Source organism: Rhincodon typus, chromosome 10, assembly GCF_021869965.1.
Source record: "Rhincodon typus isolate 14 chromosome 10, sRhiTyp1.1, whole genome shotgun sequence".
NCBI classification, from domain to species: domain Eukaryota; kingdom Metazoa; phylum Chordata; class Chondrichthyes; order Orectolobiformes; family Rhincodontidae; genus Rhincodon; species Rhincodon typus.
In genome coordinates this window covers 451,216-470,188 of record NC_063341.1, presented here as the reverse complement: position 1 = coordinate 470,188, position 18,973 = coordinate 451,216, and the positions used below count along the sequence as shown (strand labels likewise).

At 42.9% G+C, this 18,973-nt stretch overlaps 1 protein-coding gene across 1 annotated transcript in view; it reads right to left on the bottom strand.

The window, feature by feature from the left end:
- Window positions 1-18,973, bottom strand: part of LOC125484210 (NACHT, LRR and PYD domains-containing protein 14-like) — a 35,967-nt gene that overhangs the window by 16,868 nt on the left and 126 nt on the right. The window contains 7 exon segments of the mRNA XM_048602000.1: window positions 1,498-1,668; window positions 9,121-9,291; window positions 9,630-9,716; window positions 13,611-14,157; window positions 14,296-15,522; window positions 17,017-17,079; window positions 17,182-17,386. Of these exon segments, the coding sequence (XP_048457957.1) occupies window positions 1,498-1,668; window positions 9,121-9,291; window positions 9,630-9,716; window positions 13,611-14,157; window positions 14,296-15,522; window positions 17,017-17,079; window positions 17,182-17,386 (2,471 nt within the window).

The following is an 18,973-nucleotide window of genomic DNA, read 5'->3' as shown; positions in this document are numbered from 1 at the left end:
ATGGAGTTTGTTTTGGGCTTGAAATCAAATAGCTGGTGGTTTTACAGGAAGTTATAAAGTCAATGATAATGGACCAGAAGTGGGTGATGGTGTCATGTGGACGGGAGAGAAATGGCTGGGGAGGGAGGTCAAACTTATCAACAAGATTTTGTCAGAGGCCCATTATTAATAGTTGGCAGGCAAGAGGAACTGGCTAAGTTTTGGCAATGCTGGAGATCAGTTTACTCGTCTTTCAGCAGCATTTTCAAACACAACAGCTCAGCAGGGGCTAGTGGGAGCACTGCTTTACTGAACAAGCAGCTGAAGAAGTGATAGGAGCAGACCAATGGCCTCAAAGGGAGATCATATTCCTTCAGGATGGAAGGAGGAGATTAATCCCTTTGCCTAATCAATTCTGGATTCTTCAATGCTGAAGAATTGAGTGGCCAAGTGTTTGGCATGAAATGATCAATGCCCTGGGTGTCTCAGGATGAGTGCAGCACACAATGTTAAGCTTAAAACCATATTAAGTGTAACTAAGGAAAAAAAGTGAAACTGGTGGATAGGCCAACTCCACCCACCCTTTGGCAATGTCCAGGCAGTAGTATTAACTATTAGAGGCCTAACAGGGCCCTTGTACGTCACTGTTAACCCCTGCTCTGCTGCGACTGAGGGGCTGCGTGCAGGAGACATTCCTGGGATTTTTTTTTTCCCGATTCATTTGTGGGATGTGGGTGTCGCTGTCTGGCCAGCATTTCCTGCCATCCCTAGTTGCCCTTGAGAAGGTGGTGGGGAGCTGCCTTCTTGAACCACGGCAGCCTTTCTGCTGTGGGTTGACCCACAATGCCGAGGGAGGGAATTCCAGGATTTTGACCCAGCGACAGTGAAGGACTGGCGATATATTTCAGGATGGACAATCGAGCTCCTACCAGCAGAAGTCAATGCGTGTCTTTGATGACTGAGTGACTATGAAACTTTTATGTGCTTGTAGAAAATAGCACAGTATCATGGAACGAGCCAAAAAATTGCAGCAGTCCACCAACCATGTCGTCTTCATGCCAATGAGGTGCTGGAACAGGGAAGCAAATTGCTGACAGTGTGATGTGGAGCTGATAGACAAAGTGGCCTCATGGATAGACATAGAAGACACTCTGTTGACCACAAAACATAATGCACCTGTGGTCCATCACTGGTCACACAAAGCAGTCTGAAGGATGTGTTAAAATGCATACTGGTCTCAAATCACTCCCTCTGTCACAAATCAAGAACTACTGTGACTGGGAGGCAGCTGTCTGTCTCTGAGGAAGAGGGCACGCCATCACATTATATTGCCACACACTTGGCACAAAAATCTTTGGGTCTAGACTTTTGACATTATCGGTAAAAGAAAATGAACCACAGAGTGAACTAACTTTTTTAAATGAATGGCACTATCACTGACAGATAATCGTGGACAGTGTTTATTTTCATGCTTGTAAATATGGGTTATCAAGTTATTATATGCACACTGGTACTCACTCAATTTTCTGAATTTTACAGTTTGGATTCCTCAGAACCTCAGACAGTAGCTTGAGCCCTGTATCTCCCAGATTATTAGGTCGCAGCTGGAGATCTGTCAGTGACTGATTTATAGTGAGAGCAGAGGCAAGATCCTTGGCACAAGAATCTGTGAGAGCATTATTACTCAACCTGGAGAACAGAGAAGAAACAAACAGGAAATATAATAAATTCAGTATTTGGAACACTATTAACATGAATAATAGCATGCAGGGGTACAGATTCAAGAAACAACTTCTGTTTAGAGACAGGGCAAAGGACGATTGATATTGTAAACTTAGAATGAAAATAAAATATGAGGACATCCTCACCATGGGAAATGAAAGAACCATATAGAAGTAAAGGAGTGATTGAATGACAGAAGGGATGTTGGTGCAAGACACAGATACGGGATGCCCGCGTCTTTCCCCCACAAGTCATGTGTGTTGGTCAGTGCCTCTGGCATGGTGTTCATGGTGTGGGGGTCAAGAGCGGCTGTGATGTTACCGGAAGCTACAAAGTCTGGGTATTGCCGTTAGAAGTGGGAGCTGTGACCATGTGGGAAGGATAGCTAGGAACACGATACTCTCAGGTCAGGAAGAAAAGAGAAACTCAGGCAGTGCCGTAAGAAGCATGATAAGTTCAGGCAAGGCTGACATCAGCTTTACAGGCAGTCAGTGTTACTTTCAAACATAGCAACTCTGGAAGAGAGAAATGAGAGATTCCTGATCACGGAGTGAAGAGCTGAAATGGCAAAATGTAGATTAAAAGGTTGCTTCTTGATTTGGATATGCTTTCCTGACGGCGTTCCTCCAGGCTGCTCAGAAGTGGAGGGAAAACCTCAGGATGGGAGCAGGAGATCTGCCTATCAATCCAAGCAAGTTTGATTAGAAGTTGCTAAGGAGGTAAGCAGATCTGGAGCACATGGTGGCAGAGACCTAGGACGATCAATGGCCTGATGTGTTCTGAAAGGTGACTGCCCCCCTCAATGTTACGGTCAGAGCCTAAAATGTGACTGAGGAGAAATGGGTGGAAAGGGAATCCTCACCCAGCCAAGGGCAATGCCAAGGCAGAAGTAATGTCTGTCAGCCTCTCGGTGGAGGGATCTAGTCAGTCAGACTGAACTGCTGTACTGCCACGACTGAGGGATCTGCATACAAAAGATATCCCTGTGGCATTGAGATGAACAGCCAGAACTGTCATTAGCTTGAGTGCCTTCTTGCTGGGTGAGTAACAAGGCACATATATGTTTCTGTAGAAGGCAACAGACCTCAAAGAATGTGTGAAGAGAGGTGGTGACATCCAGATCCTGTCACCATTACACCAATAATAAAATGAGGCTGAGGAGCTGGGAGCGCTGGAATCATGCAGCCAATCACTGATGATGAGATGGGTTGTGGAAATGGCTTGGAGGGTGATGGTGTTATGTTGTCCCTCTCCTTCTGGATGGTAGTAATTGGGAGTATAGAAGATGCTGCTTAAGGGGCCTTTGTATTCAAAAGAGGATACGGATCTCAGATGACTACGACCTCCGTACTGATACTAAGATATGGGTGTGTAACGCAGTCACCTTTCCAATTCGCCAACACCTCCAAAAATTGCACTGTGTATAGACGACATTTAAAGGCTCTCAAGTAGTAGTCTCGGGATTATTCCCTGTGCCACACACTAGTGAGGCCACAAATATTTGATTGGATTTATTACTGTCGCGTGTACCAAGGTACAGTGAAAAGTGTTTGTCTTACTTGCTTTACAGGCAGATCTTCATCAGGTAAGGGTAGGGTGCAGAATACAGTGTTACAGCTGCAGAGAAGGTGCAGGGAGAGATCAACATTAACGGTAAAGAGGTCCATTCAAAAGTCTGATAACAGCAGGGAAGAAGCTGTTCTTGAATCTGTTTGTACATATATACAAACTTTTATATCTTCTGCCTGATGGAAGAGGGTGGAAGAGAGTATAACAAAGTCTTTGATTATGCTGGTTGCAGCAGAAAGTATAGATGAAATCAATGGACGGAAGGCTGGTTTGAGAGACGGACTGGGCTTGTTCACAACTCTCTGTAGTTTTTGATCTTGGGAAAAGCGGTTGCATCCAGATACGATGCTTTCTATGGTGCATTTATTAAAATTTGTAACAGTCTTTATGGATGTGCTGAAATTCCTTAGCCTCCTAAGGAAGTAGAGTCGTTGTTGTGTTTTCTTGACCATATTGTCAATGTGAGTGGACCAGGACAGATTGTTGGTGATCATCACTCCCAGGAATTTGATGCTCTCGACCATCTCCACCTCAGCACCATTGATGCGGACACTGGCATGCCCTCCACCCCGCTTCCTAAAGTCAATAACCAGTTCCTTTGTTTTGCTGGCATTGATGGAGAAATTGTTGCCTTTACACCATGTTGCTGAGCACTCTTTCTCCTTCCTGTACTCTGTCTCGACATTATTTGAGATCCGCCCTACAACAGTGGTGTCGTCAGCAAACATATAAATAGAGTTGGTGTGGAATTTCACCAGACAGTCATGTGTAAATAAGGAGTAAAGCAGGGGGCTGAGTACGCAGCCTTGCAGGGCACTGGTGTTGAGGAATCATTGTAGGGGGAGGTGTTGTCGCCTATCCTTACTGACTGCAGTCTATTGGTCAGGAAGTCAAGAATCCAGTTACAGAAGGGGGAGCAGAGACCTTGATCCACGAGTTTGGAGAGGAGTTTGTTTGGAATTATGGTGTTGAAGGCGGGGCAGTAGTGGATGCAAATTGTAGAATGTATAAGCAGTAGATGACATGAAAAATAGTGGTTTTGCTGATAATGAGGAAGATGGTCTCAGGCTACAGTCTGATATTGATAAGCTGGTAAATTGGGCAGATCAATGGCAGATGGATTTTAATCCTGCCGAGATGCATTTTGCAAGGGCTAATAAGGGATGGATATATTCAATGAATGGTAGGTCCTTAGGGAGTACTGAGGAACAAAGGGACCTTGATGTACAAGTCCATAGATCCCCTAAGGCGTCAGCACAGGTAGACAGGATGGTGAAAAAGCATACAGGATAGTCGCCTTCATTAACTGGAGCATAGAATATAGAAGCGAGGAAGTCCTGTTCCAAACTTATGAAACATTGGTCAGGCCACAGCTGGAACACTGCATGCTATACTGGTCACCACATTATTGGAAGAAGACGATTGCACTGGAGAAGAGGGTGCAGAGGAGATACACCAGGATGTTGCCTGGGACGGAAAGTCTCAGTAATGAGGAGAGACTAGATAGGCTGGGTGTGTTTTTCATGGAGCAGAGGAGGCGGCTTGGGGGGGGGGGCGGGGGGGTGGCGGGTAGGCAAAATTATGAGAGGCACAGACATCTTTTCCATATGTGTCCAAGACCAGAGGGCTCAAGTTTAAGGTGAGGAATAAATCGTTTAGAGGAGATCTGAGAGAGAGAAAAAAAACTTATTTATCCAGAGTATAGAAGAAATATGGAACATGCTGCCTGAGACAGGGTAGTGGAGGCAGGTGCTCAAAACATTTAATAAGCATCTAGAGAAGCATGTGAACTGCCAAAGGACAGTAGTATATGGACCAAGTGTAGGTAAATGGGATTAGTATAGTTTGGTGTTGATAGTCGGTATAAGAGGGCCGAAGGGCATGTCTATCTCTGCTGAATGACTCTATGATTCTAGGAGTCCATGGCACCTCGCATATCTCAGTTGCACAGGAGGCAAGAAAAGAAAAATGGAAGGCCATGGGCTCAGAGGCGATTTGTAGTTAGCAGAACAAATCATTTGTTTGGTTGTAGACCTGTCTCTGGCAAGGTGTGTGGCATCCCTATTGCTCAGAGTGAAGGATGTCACAGAGCTGCTGCAGGACATGTTTCTGGGCAAGAGTTCACATCGGTACCAATAAAATAGGTTGGAAGAAGGGATGAGGTCCTGAAAGCAGATTTTGAAGAGATAGGAAACACATGAATACGCGATACCTCAAAATCAGTAATCTCAGAATTCCTCCCACTTTCATGTGTGCATAGGCAAAGAAATAGAAGAATTGTGGAGAAAATGGAGAAAGTGGTATTATCACTAGACTATTAATCCAGGAACTCAGCTAATGTTCTGGGCGTGAAGGTTCAAATACAGCCATGTTAGATCATGGAATTTGAATTCAATTGGTGGAAATGGAGTCTAATGATGATCCTGAAACCATTGACAGTTGTTGGGAAAAAGCCTATTTGTTCACTAATGTCCTTTAGGGAGGGAAATCTGTCATCTTTACCTAGTCTGGCCTACATGTGACCCACAGCAATGTAGTTTACTCTTAAACGTTAGGGATAGCAGTACATGCTGGCCTAGCCAGATATGCCCACACCCCATGAGTGAGTTAGAAAAAAATTGAATTGCTTCCACTTTTCAAGAAGTGTGATGGAGATAAACCATGGAATTACAGACTACAGAGTCTCACAGTGGTAGGGAAACAATTGGAGGAAATTCTGAAGAGAGAATTAACCAGTTTAGAGAGGCAAAGTTTTATGCGGGATAGTTAGCATGACTTTATCAGAGGGTGGTCATGCCTAACAAATCTGGTTGTATTTTTTGAGGAGGTGACCAAGTGTGTAGATGAGGGTAGGGCAGTTGATGTTGTTTATATGGATTTCAGCAAATCTTTTGACGAGCCCCCACATGGGAGACTGTCACAGCGGGTTAAAGCACATGGGCACTTGGCAACTTGGATCTAAAATTGGCCAAATGACAAGAAACAGAGGACGGTGGTAGAAAGCTGTTTGTGTGACTGGAGGCAAACGTCCAGTGGCATGCCAAAGAAATCAGTGCTGGGTCTCTTATTGTTCATGATATATATAAACAATGTAAATGAGAGCGTAGGGAGAATGATAAATAAGTTTGTGGATGACGAAGATTGGTTGGGTGCTTGACAGTGAGGAAAAAAGATTTCATAGAATCCCCACTGTGTGGGAACAGTCCATTCAGCTCAACAAATCCACACAGACCCTGCAAAGAACATCTCACCCAGACCCATCTCCCTACACTATCCCTGCATTTTCCATGGCTAACACACCTAACCTACACATTCCTGGACATTATGGACAATTTAGCATGGCCAGTCCACCTAACTTGCACATCTTTGGACTGTGGGGGGAAACCAGAGCACTCGACAGAAACCTATGCAGACACAAGGAAAATGTCTAAACTCCACACAGACTGTTGGCTGGAATTGAACCCAGGTCCCCAGTGCTATATAGCAGCAGTGCTAACCACTAAGCCAGTGTGCCACCCAAGATGTTAGGTCAGATGGCAGATGGTCTTTAATCCTGATAAGTGTGAGGTGATGCACTTTGGAAGAAGGCACAAGACAAGGGAGTACTCAATGAATGGCAGAACATTAGGAAGCTCAGAGCAACAGAGGGATCTTGGGATGCTTGACCACAGATCCCTGAAGGTGGCAGGACAAGGTAGTAAAGGCAGCATACGGGACACCTGCCTGTCAGTCAAGGCATAGAATATAAAAGCAGGGAGGGTATGTTGGAGCTGTACAGGGCTTTGGTTAGGCCACAGCTGGAGCACTGCGTTCAGTTCTGGTCACCATTCTATAGAAAGGATGTGATTGCACTAGAGAGAAGAGATTCAACAAGATGTAGCCTGGGAAGGAGACTTGAGCTACAAAAAGATGCTGGCTAAGTTCAGAGCTTGGAGGTTTGAAGCAGAGAAGGTTGTGGGGGGTCCTGATACAGGTGGTTAAGATTAAAAAGGACATGAACAGGTTGAATAGGATGCAGATGTTCATCTTAGTTATGGGGTCGATAACAATAACAATTTTAAGATGAAATGTCAGAAGCTTAGAGGGGATTTGAGGAAAATCTTTTCACTCAGTGGGTGGGTCTCTGGAATGCACAGCCTAGGAGGGTAGTTGAGGTAGCTGACTCTTTAAAAAGTACTTGGATGAACACTTAAAATGTCAAAACATTCAAGATTATGGGCCTAGTGCAGGAAAGTGGGACCAGTGTAGATTTAGTGTAGCTTTGGCAGGATGCAGAGATGGTGTCAGATTTCTGAGGCACCAGAACCAATTCTGGAGCAGTGCAAGCTGGATGGGTTACATTTGAGTAGGGCTGGGATGAACAAGGTTATTTGCACATGCTGTTGTATGGTGTTTAAAGTGGATTGCCAGGAGTATGGGTGAGGGAGATTGAACAGTACAGCACAGTACAGGCCCTTCGGCCCACAATGTTGTGCCGACCTATTATCCTACTAAGATCAATCTATCCTGCATACCCAACATTTTACTATCCTCCATGTGCCTATCCAAGAGTCACTTAAAAGTCTCTAAAGTATCTGACTTTAGGGAAGTAACACTGGTAATTGTAAGAGGGAAAGTATCAAGCAAAATTAGAGAACAGATGAAATGAAGGGAAGAATACGGAATAATGTTAAGTAGACAAAATTAAATGCACTATATTAAAATAAATGCACCATTCGAAACAAGAGTGAAGATGTGAATGTGCAAGTTGGCCAAGATTAGGAACTGGAAGTGAATGGATTTTCATCATTTGGGAAGGAGAGGCTGAGGGAAAAGGAGATGGGATTACAATCCGAATATAGTGTTGAGATCAATGCACTCAGAAAAGAAGGTCTTAGCTTGAGGTATCAAGATGTAGAATCAGTTTGGATGGAGCCAAAGGCAGCAAGGGACAATAAAACTAATAATTACCAGTAATTGTAATCTTGTACACAGTATAAATGAGGACAGAACTATAAGTAACATGGGTAATACAGGAATGATTTAAATTCACATAAACCTATGTAGTACAAGTGCTGTGGAGGTTGAACTCCTGTAATATGTGAAAAAAAAAAATGGGATTCTGAAGCAGTATATTGAGGAACCAATTTAGGATTGGGCTCTTGAAAATTTAGCCAGATTGGTGTCAATCAATTTGCTTTACAGGAGCATCTAGGAACCAGCGACCATAAATGGTAGAATTTTATTCAAGTTTGAAAGTGATAGAGTTCATTCTGAAACAATGGTGTTAAATTTGAACAAAGGAACTAAGAAAGTTCAAATCTATGCAGATTCCTTGGAGATACATAATTTGATAGTTTATTACTTTGATAGCTTGTTAACAGCCGTACTAATACATTTATGGAGATTTCCTAGGTTCAAGCAAATGGAGAGGCTTGCAAGTTTAAACTGCAGTTTGTAATGTACAATTAAACCAAGTTTAAACAGTAATGTTAATTAATACAATATACAGTAATGTATCAATATCTAATAATTTTGTCCATGTGGTTATTCTGATGCATGCTTTTGCAAATAATGTTACATGATTATTTCTGGATTTCACTCCTGAATCTCTCCATTCACTGTAACTCGGGTTCAGATTAATCGGTGACAAGTTTAAGGTGAGAATACGGGTGATTGTTACTTTCTGGCCTGGAGATGAGAAGTATTACAGGAGTCCAAGTCAATCTGCAGTGTTTATTTATAACATTAAGACTGATATTAATGTTAATGGGCGGCGTTTACTAGTGATGCCTTTACTGATATTGATAATAATTTACAGTGTCAGATATCCAGTTACAGAAACACACTCTCATTGAGTCTAGAACTTACCCCAGACTTTGTAGTTTACAATTTGGATTCGTCATGGCCTTAGATAGAAGTTTCACTCCTAAATCACCTAATTGATTTTCATGAAGGTTCAGCAATGCTAGAGATTGGTTTGCTGTTAGGGTGAAAGCAAGATTCTCAGCACACGAAGCTGTGAGACCGTTATTATCCAACCTGAAGATTGGAGACAGAGAGCGAAAAAAAAAATGGAAATCTGGATAAAATACAACAAGGGTGAAATTGGACAATGTTGCAGACCAGGCATTGGTTAGCTGTGATATGGATCTACTTCGACAGACCTCAATATCACGTGATCCCGTAACCACCAGCAAATGTGATTTTACCTGTTTTTCATCCCTGCTGAAGTCTATTTCCTTACTTTTTAATATTAATACTTTGTGATACTCAAAACAATATGTCTGTTATTAAAAACACAATTCCTGTTACTGAGAATAAAACAGCATCAAACGCCCAGCTATAATAAACACAATCTCACAAAGTCTTATTCTTACCGCAATCTCTGTATCTTACAGGCTGTGTTCCTCAGAGTTGCAGACAGCAGTTCTATCCCTGAATCTCCCAGATTATTCTTCTGCAGACTAAACAGAGAATGAGAAAACCATTACAGTAAGGTGAGAAACAGGAGCTGGGTTTGTTCTTGGCTCAGAAACTCACAAGCAGTGGGAAGCAGATAAAGGCTACAATCTTCATCTGGGGATGTTTGCACATAGTATGGAGACCAGTTTCCTGTTCTCTTCGAGCCAGCAGCATTGGGAAGGGATGCGAGTCAGATGAAGTGTGAACTCATCAGATTCATATGGCAGTGATCACTCAGTGATTGTCCTGTGAAAGTGATCTGCAGATCATACCAAAGCCTATCATAGTACCAGAAGGAAATGAGGTGTCACAGGGAAGCCAGAGGCCTAGCACTTGGGGTAGGGCATCGCCTCACTTCATCAGTGTCAAACCCGAGGCAATAAGGGAGGGGATTGATTTCCACTTTCCAGAAAGTAGCAGGAGGAAGCCACCTTAACATGTGACAACCACCTAGTTCAGCATCATTTCCCCTCACCAGCTCCCTTCTCTCTCAGGGGCTGCTGCTCGCCCAGTGAGCTGTTTTTTTGCCCCATTGTCCTCAAGGTCCACACCTCTCTGGACAGCCATTGTTATGGAGAGAGTAGCGAACATCAAGGAACTGCTTTATCATATTTGGTGGCACTACTACTGGGATAAATGGAACAGGCTTCGAACAAATCTAGTAACTCAAAGATGGGCATCTGCGACATGCTATGCATCAGCTATTCTCATTCCCTGCTGGCAGAAGTCTCAGTGAAGGTTTTTCCCCTAATCCTTTGTAATCTACTTCTCTCTCCCCAAGATACACATCTTTTCCCAACCTGACTCACTTCACACTGATCCCTCAACTCACTCACATTAGACTTCCTCTTCCTCTTCCTTCCCACCCAGATCCACTCTCTCACCGTTACCTCCATCTCCAAACCTACTCACTCATTCCCTCTCTTCTTCCCTGCTCACCTGAATAGACTCCCTCATCATTCCCTCCCTATCCAAATCCACACCCTCCGTCCCTCCTTTCCTGCTGTTAAATCCACCCACCGCTTAGGAACAAGGAATGTTTGTCCTAACCTATTACAAAGTCAATGCCCCTGATCTCCAAGTTTACAGAAGATGGCTGTCTCCCATCTAATTCTCCATTACTCGACATTTACTGTCAGCGTATCTATGATTGCTATACTCCCTGTCAGTCCTCACACATGGGCTGGGTTATCAGACAATGCAGTTGTACACTGACAGTTTTACCAGAGACTGTCCACTACATCCAGTTAATGGTAGAAATTCCAGAAATTCCTCCCAGTTGTTCAGTGTATGGCTGCGAATGGGTAAAGCAGGAACTTGAGGCTTTAAAAACAGCAGCTAGTTTCTTCATTTAGTGAGCAGTATTAACATTAATTTTAAATAATTAGACCTAACAATGTCTTTTATGTAATTTTCTAAAGTTAAGTTATTTCATTCTCCCACTGATTATTTATAACGTGTAGGATCAAATTTACCCAGTGATCAGTGCAGTTTGTATTAGATAATAACATGCTACATTATTTTTAAAACATCTGATAGAAACACAGAAATTAGGAGCAGGAGTAGTCCATTATGCCCTTTGAGCCTGCTTCACCATGTGGGATGATCACGGCGGATAAACCAACTCAGCCCTGTTCCCATTTTATCCCCATACCTCTTGATCCCTTTAGCCCAATGAATTATATCTAACTCCTTCTTGGAAACTTTCAATGCTTTGACCTCAACTACTTTTTGCGGCAAACAATTCTTTGGGATCCTTGAATCTTTCTCGGAAAGGTGAACCCAAAAAGAAGATCTTTTGTGTGCGCCCTCACATCAGTTTACATGGGAAATCTGTGACCCAAACATACGTGAACTGTATCGAGTGGGGTGGTGACTATGGTCTGGGAGGATGAAGGGAGTGATCACTCTCGGGGTAAGTGGTTTCATAATTGTCATGATGAGGCGGTGATCACTGTGAGGGAATGCAGGGAAGGTCTATCAAGGTCAGGGGGTTGAAGGTAATCACTGAGGGGTCTGGGATTGATCACTGTCAAGTCACCTCAGGTGGAAGTGCTAAAAAGGAGAAGGCTAATTATAATGGTATCAGGCAAGAACTGGAGAAATTAGATTGAGAGTGGCAGCATCTGTGAAGGGAGATCAGAGCGAACGTTTTAGGTCCGGTGACCGTTCCTCAGAACTGATGATAGCTAGGAAAATGCCAGTTTATATGCAAAGATGGGTTGGGGCGAGGGAGTAAGGAGTAAATGATAGGTGGGGATAGAACCCAAAGAGAGAAGAGCAGTTGGATAGACAAAGGAGTTGATAACCATCTGGCTAGGAGGGTAAATAGCTGTTAATGGGGACAGGTAGTGACTGACTAACCCAGTAGGTAGTGTGTAATGGCAGTCTGTGAAAACAAGACCTGGTGATTTTAGGGCCTTAACTCTCCCATGTCCTAGCCTCCAATCGGACTGGGGGCTCGGACATGGGGGAGTTTAGGCCCGAAAATCATTGAACTCGATATTGAGTCCGGAGGACTGCAGGGTCCCCAAGCGGAAAATGAGGTGTTCTTCCAGCTTGTGTTGAGCTTTACTGGAACACTGCAGCAAGTCAGAGATAGAGATGTTGGCCAGGGAACAGGGTGGTGCGTTAAAGTGGCAGGCTAGGGGTCTTTTTTGCAAGCAGAACGTAGATGTTCTGCGAAGTGGTCACCCAATCTACTCTTCATTTCCCTGATGTACAGGGGACCACATTGTGAGCAGCGAATGCAATGGACTAGATTGTGGGAAGTGCAGGTGAAGTGTTGCTTCACCAGGAAGATATGTTTAGGCCCTTGGATACTGGGGAGGGAGTAGTAAATGGGCAGGTGTTGAACATTTGGCAGTTGCAGGGCAAGGTGGTATGATCAGAAAGGGTCACTAGACCCGAAACGTTAACTCTGATTTTTCTTCACACATGCTGCCAGACCTGCTGAGCTTTTCCAGCAACTTCAGTTTTGGTTCCTGATTTGCAGCATCTGCATTTCTTTCAATTTTTCTTTTAAATATCAGTTGTTCAGAGTTTGTGACTGACATGTTCCTGTGAGGATGAAAGATAAGGATGGCAAGATTCAGCAACCTTGGATGACAAAAGATATTGAAAGGTTAGTTAAAAAAAGAGAAAGGAAGAATAATCTAAGGTTTAAAAAACTGAAGTCAAACAATGCCCTTGAGCTGATTCAAGTAATGGGGAGTGATCATTGCCAGAGTGTTCAGGATAATGATTGTTGTCAGCTTTAGGGAAGGTAAGTTGAGATTTCAAACTAAAAATAAGTAAGTTTCTCTCATTGTGACATTTCTGTGCAAAATGTTAAATCTGTTGAAATCTTCAGACAATCTTGTCATAGTTTCTCCATGTAACCTGACAAAAGAAACTACCTTGGGTAAGCACCATCCTTTATCCGAAAACTTAAATTATCTGAATTCTGATATGTGATTCATCCAAAGGTTTTTCGGATAAAGGATACCTGACCTGTATATTATTCTCCGAATTGCTTTATAATATCTGTATCATGATCTTGTAAATAGATATCGCTATTTCTTTTCATTTTAATTCAATTGTCAACTCTTGAGTCAAGTCACCGCTAAGTATTAAAAACTTGTTTGTAAAGGCATCATTCTAATTTTCTGAGATAGTAGGAACTGCAGATGCTGGAGAATCTGAGATTAAAGGTGTAGAGCTGGATGAACACAGCAGGCCAAGCAGCATCAGAGGAGCAGGAAAGCTGACGTTTCGGGTCTAGACCCGAATCCTCTGTTGTGAAGTCTTTTTCCAACTCTGCCTTTCTTTGCTTGAGCTGGAAGTTTTTTTTAATGATAGCATCAATAGTTTCTCAACACTGAAAATACGAGCTATGGCTTGAAACAAGAAGTTACCTCAACTCCTGGCATCTGTGCAGAACAGATACCAGCCGCTGGAGTCCTTCACACTGAATCAAGCAACTCTCTAGATCAATCTGTTTTACTGAATCACAGAGTTCAATGACATGAGACAGCACCACACAATCAATTGGGGTCAGTCGCAATCCACTAAACTTAAATGTCTCCACAGATCCCACTGTAATCCGTGCTAGTGCCCTGTTCTGAGATTCGAACAAGTAGTGCAAAGTGTTCAAGAGGTTCCGTTTACTGGCGTCTCGCATTGTCTTTCCAATCTGTTTTCCAACCATCTCCTTCACCCAGTCAATCACTTCGCAGGTTACTTCATGAAGAAATGGACCCAGAAACTCCTCCAGGGGCCAAGCTGCCTGTGAGGAAGAGAGGCCAGCTACAAAACGGAGGAATATCTCAAATCTTCCATCATCCTTGCTGTGGGCTTCATGGAAAAATTTACGTATTTTCCCAGGATCTGGAGTCAGGAATTGTGCCTGAGCGGCTACAAACTCTTGGATGGTAAGGTGTGGGAATGTGTACACCACACTGCAGAGAGAATCAGAGACAACAAGGTGCTGGGCTGGATGAACACAGCAGGCCAAGCAGCATCCTTGGCCTGCTGTGTTCATCCAGCCCTGCACCTTGTTGTCTCGGATTCTCCAGCATCTGCAGTTCCTACTATCTCTGCGGAGAGAATCATCTGTCTCCAGAAGCTCCATCAGGAAGCCTGATAAGAACTGGAAGGGTTGCAGGTTGTACTGGATCAGATCTCCATTTCTGAACACAATCTTCTTCTCAGAGACTCCTTTGATGGCCATCTCACCAAGATTCCGTAACACATTACGGGGGTCTTCAATCTCTCGGCCATGGTTTTTCGGAATGTTGTAAATATAGTAGGAATATAGCTGGGTGATGGTCTTGGGAACTTGCTGCTGTTTCGTTTCAAATTGTGTGAAGAAGGGACCCAGTGACAGACTGAGGATCCAGCAGTATGAAGGATTGTAGCACATGGTGTATAGGATCTCGTTCTCCTCCACATGTTTGAAAATAGCGGATGCCACCGACTGATCTTCAAAAAACTTGTTGAAAAATTCCTTCCGTTCATCACCAACAAGTCCTAGGATTTCAGCCCAGACACTGATCTCAGCCTTTTCCAATAAATGTAATGCAGTGGAACGGCTGGTTATTAACACTGAACATCCAGGGACCAGCTTGTGCTGGATTAAACTGTACACAACGTCAGACACTCCACACTGGAATTCAGGATCTGTGCACTTGGAGTGAGGTTCTGTATTTCTACGATTGTCAGTAAAATCAATACTGTCCTTGAATTCATCCAAACCATCGAATATAAACAGCAATTGCTCTGGGTTCTTCCAGAGCTGCCCCAGAACTTTCCCAAAGTAAGGATACTGATCCAGTATTAGATTCCTGAGATTTATTTTGCAGCAAATCATATTCAAATCAGGAAATTTGAAACCGGAAACAAATTGAAAATTTTGGTAGATTCTGCCAGTGGCCCAGTCATAAACAATCTTTTGTACCATTGTTGTTTTTCCAATTCCTCGTACTCCACTTACTGCTGCTGAACTCCCAGATTTGGGTTGGTGGAGTAACCTCTTCATTTTGTTGACCAAACTGTGGCCCTGGGAAAAGCTGCTTTTGAACAATTGATTGGACTGGATTTTTTCCAGCTCCCTTCGGAGATGTTTGTCTCTCCATTCCTCATGGTCTCGGCCTCTTGCCAGAAGTTCATGTTCTACAAGAGTCCGATATCGTACAGTAGAAATCATTGTTAGATCAGTGTATCGATTAACTAGCTGGAAAATCTTCACCTTCTCCTTTATTAGGACAGTGTTCATTTTCAGCCTTTCAGTTTGCACCCGAAGCACCTCTTTGTGTTTCTTTTGAACATCTTCAATCAGAACAGACAACTTTCTGTTAGTTATTAAATATACTAAAATCTAATTGACACCTTCAGTTGAGGTACATATAGAATATAATTATTGATCATTTTGAGCTGTGAAATAGTGGTATCTTTCTAACATTGCAGCAAAGTGGTTAGCACTGCTGCCTCACAGCACCAGAGACCAGGGTTCTATTCCACCCTCGGGCGACAGTCTGTGTGGAGTTTGCACATTCTCCCCGTGCCTGCGTGGGTTTCCTCCCACAGTCCAAAATTGTGGAGGCTAAGTGGACTGACCATGCTAAATTGCCCATAGTGTTCAGGGATGTGTAGGTTAGGTGGGTTATAGGGGGATGGGTCTCGGTGGGATGCTCCGAGAGTCAGTGTAGACTCGTTGGGCCGAAGGGCCTGTTTCCACACTGTAGGGATTCTAATGATATTTCTAATTTTCCAAAAAAACTTTTCTAAAGTTTATGTTGGGACAGCTCTCTAGGGAAGCATTTAATTATTCACAAGTAGCTCAAGGCTATGTAGGTTACATAGAACCGTTACAACACAGGAACGGGTCCTTTGGCCCAGGATGTTGTGGCAGATGGCAAATGAAAGAAATCCCTTCTGCCTGCCCTTGGTTTATATCCCTCTATTCCTTGCATATTCACGTGCTTAAGTCCAGTAAATGCCCTTATCAAACCTGCCTCAACCACCACCCCTGTCAGTGCTTTATATTTAGTGTAAGAAATTTGCCTCTCACATCTCCTTTGAACTTTCCCCTCTCACCTTAAATACATGCTCCCTAGTATTAGATATTTCAACTCTGGGAAAAAGATTCTGACCGTCAACCCTATCTACGCATCTCATAATTTTATAAACTTCTATCAAGTCTCCACTCAGCCTCTGCTGCTCAAGAGCAAATAACCTGAGTTTTGCTAGCCTCTCCTTATAGCTCATACCCTCTAATCCAGGCAGCATCCTGGTAAACCTCTTCTGCACCCTTGCCAAAGCCTCCTTGTCCTTCCTGTCATGTGGAGACCAGAATTGAATGCAATATTCTAATATGATGACAGAGTGAATGTGTCACAAAGAAAATGTATATAATAGTATCAAAATCTCCCCATGTGTGTGTAGGATTTTCAGTGTATCTGAATTTGCCAGGTATGTATAGGGGTTTTCACAGTGTTTCAGGATCCTGCTGGGTGTGTACAGGGGTTTTCATAGTTTATCAAGATGCTGCCAGGTGTGTAGAGGGTTTCACAGTGTAGCAGGATGTTGCTAGTAGTACATCAAACTTGAAATGTGATTATAACCTGGAGATTCACAGGAAACATCAATAATCAAGTGAACTGGAAATTGAACCAAAACAGTAGAGGATTGGTATCAATCCTGTTTAGCCATCCTTACACATCAGATTTCCAGATCCTGACAATCAAACCATTGGCTACTGTCAATCATTCTGATTTTTAATTGCGAACAACATGTTTTGAAAACCCCAGTTTTTCCACTTACCTTTCAGCTGCCTGGCTCCTTCGGGTAAACCTCGTGCGGTGTTCATGTCAAATGGATCAAAATCTATTCAAACCAAGACGTTTCATGAAATCAAATCTTAGGAATGTTGTACCAGCTTCTGCAATATTTGATTCTGAAATTGAATTTGCTTTGATATTACCATACCGAGGTCTTTTATTTCTTCCAGTATTTTGTCCAATTTTGGTAACCCACGCTGCATTTTCACAAAGGAATCCCACATCACCCTTCGGGCCTTTGAGCCTTCGAGCCTTTCTCCATTACCAGATTGAGGAGAAGGTTTGGAGCTGTCTGGCCGTTTTTCCTTCTCCACAAGCTCAATGATTTTCTGTAAAGAATAATCATGGACAGGCTGTGAAGCAGAGTGAAAGATAAACAGAATGCGTAGGAAGTGATCTGCTCATTGAGCAACGAACAGAATCACTAGGCCAGACCCAACTCTAGAATGAATGTTGGAGAATATTTTGTAAAAATCGTGATTTGGCCATGAATGGAAAATAATCTAATGACACCTAAACGGAAATCAGAAATATTTTTCGAGGAGAGTAAAGAATCTTCAGTCTCCAACATGACATGATTACTTACAATACGGTCTATTTATTTCTCACACTTGCTTCCTTCTGTCATACTTTGAAACTTACTCTAAAACAACATTAAATTGAATCAGAACTCAATTGCCCAGAAAGGTGCTAATCTCAACAGAGGGAGAAAGCAAAGGAAGAGACTGGAAAATTACCACTGAAAAATCATAGCAATTAATGATAATGGATTGTTCAAAAGATTTGGCCAATAATAAATGCCTGAAATTAAATCAATTCAATTACTGCTCAGTGTATAATTAAATCATCCATTGGCTTGCACATCCACTGTCTGAGAGAATCTTCAGGAACTGGAAACATGTGTCCTGAAGTGGGGTTTGTGCAGTTAGGACACTCATTATCAGCAATTATACAAAACTTTTATCATAGAAAAAACATGCCACAGCATTTCAGAGGCCTCAAGCAGATCATGCCCCCATACAAAGCAGGATAAATGAGCAGAAGTGATCAGAATATAAGTGGCATTAAGTAAAGCAGCAGAGTGAGGCCGAGACAACAACAAGAGTGAGGGAACGGGAAAACTGTACGCTCGGCCACAAGTGGTGCTGGGAAGGAGGATGTGCATGTAACCAGAGTCAGAGCAACTGGGAAATTCAGCTTTTGGAATTGGAGGAGATTACAGAGGCATGGAGGGTCAAACATTTAGAGTATATTTAAACAGGCGGATGGAAATTTTATGCTGAAAGGCTAAAGGTTGGGAGCCATTAGTGTGCAGGTTAGGTGGATTGGCCATGCTAAATTGCCCGTAGTGTTCAGGGAGGTGTAGATTAGGTGGGTCATAGGGGGATGGGTCTGGGTGGGATGCTCTGAGGTTCAGTGTGGACTTGTTGGGCCGAAGGGCCTGTTCCCACACTGTAGGGATTCTATGAGATTACATGTGAACAAGCAAGAATGTAACATTGGAACAGGATCTGAAATTTGGCCAAGGAAATGAAGCAGAACTTTTAAGCTATTCAAGATTAGCAAGCCAGGAGCTAATAAAGGTATATTTGAGTGTTCAACTCATGCTTGTAGAGAGAGGCAAAGTTTGGGGATAGGAAGAGGTGATCTTTGTATTAGACGGTTTATGAACTCAAGAGTTCAGTTCAAATTTGAGCCTTGAAGGACAGACAGCCTGGTCACATGTTTAGAAAATAGTTGACGATGAGAAAGGAATCAAGTGATGGCAGAACAAAATGCATGCTTGGGAGTTTAACTGGAAATAAATGCAAACCAAACTGACAACAGCATTAAGAAGATGTAATAATTTAAAAAGTGGTATAGGCGCACAAAGCTATCAACATTTCATCCCCTAGTCACTTAATTCATTCTCAAATAGAACAATTTAAAAGATGTCTAGA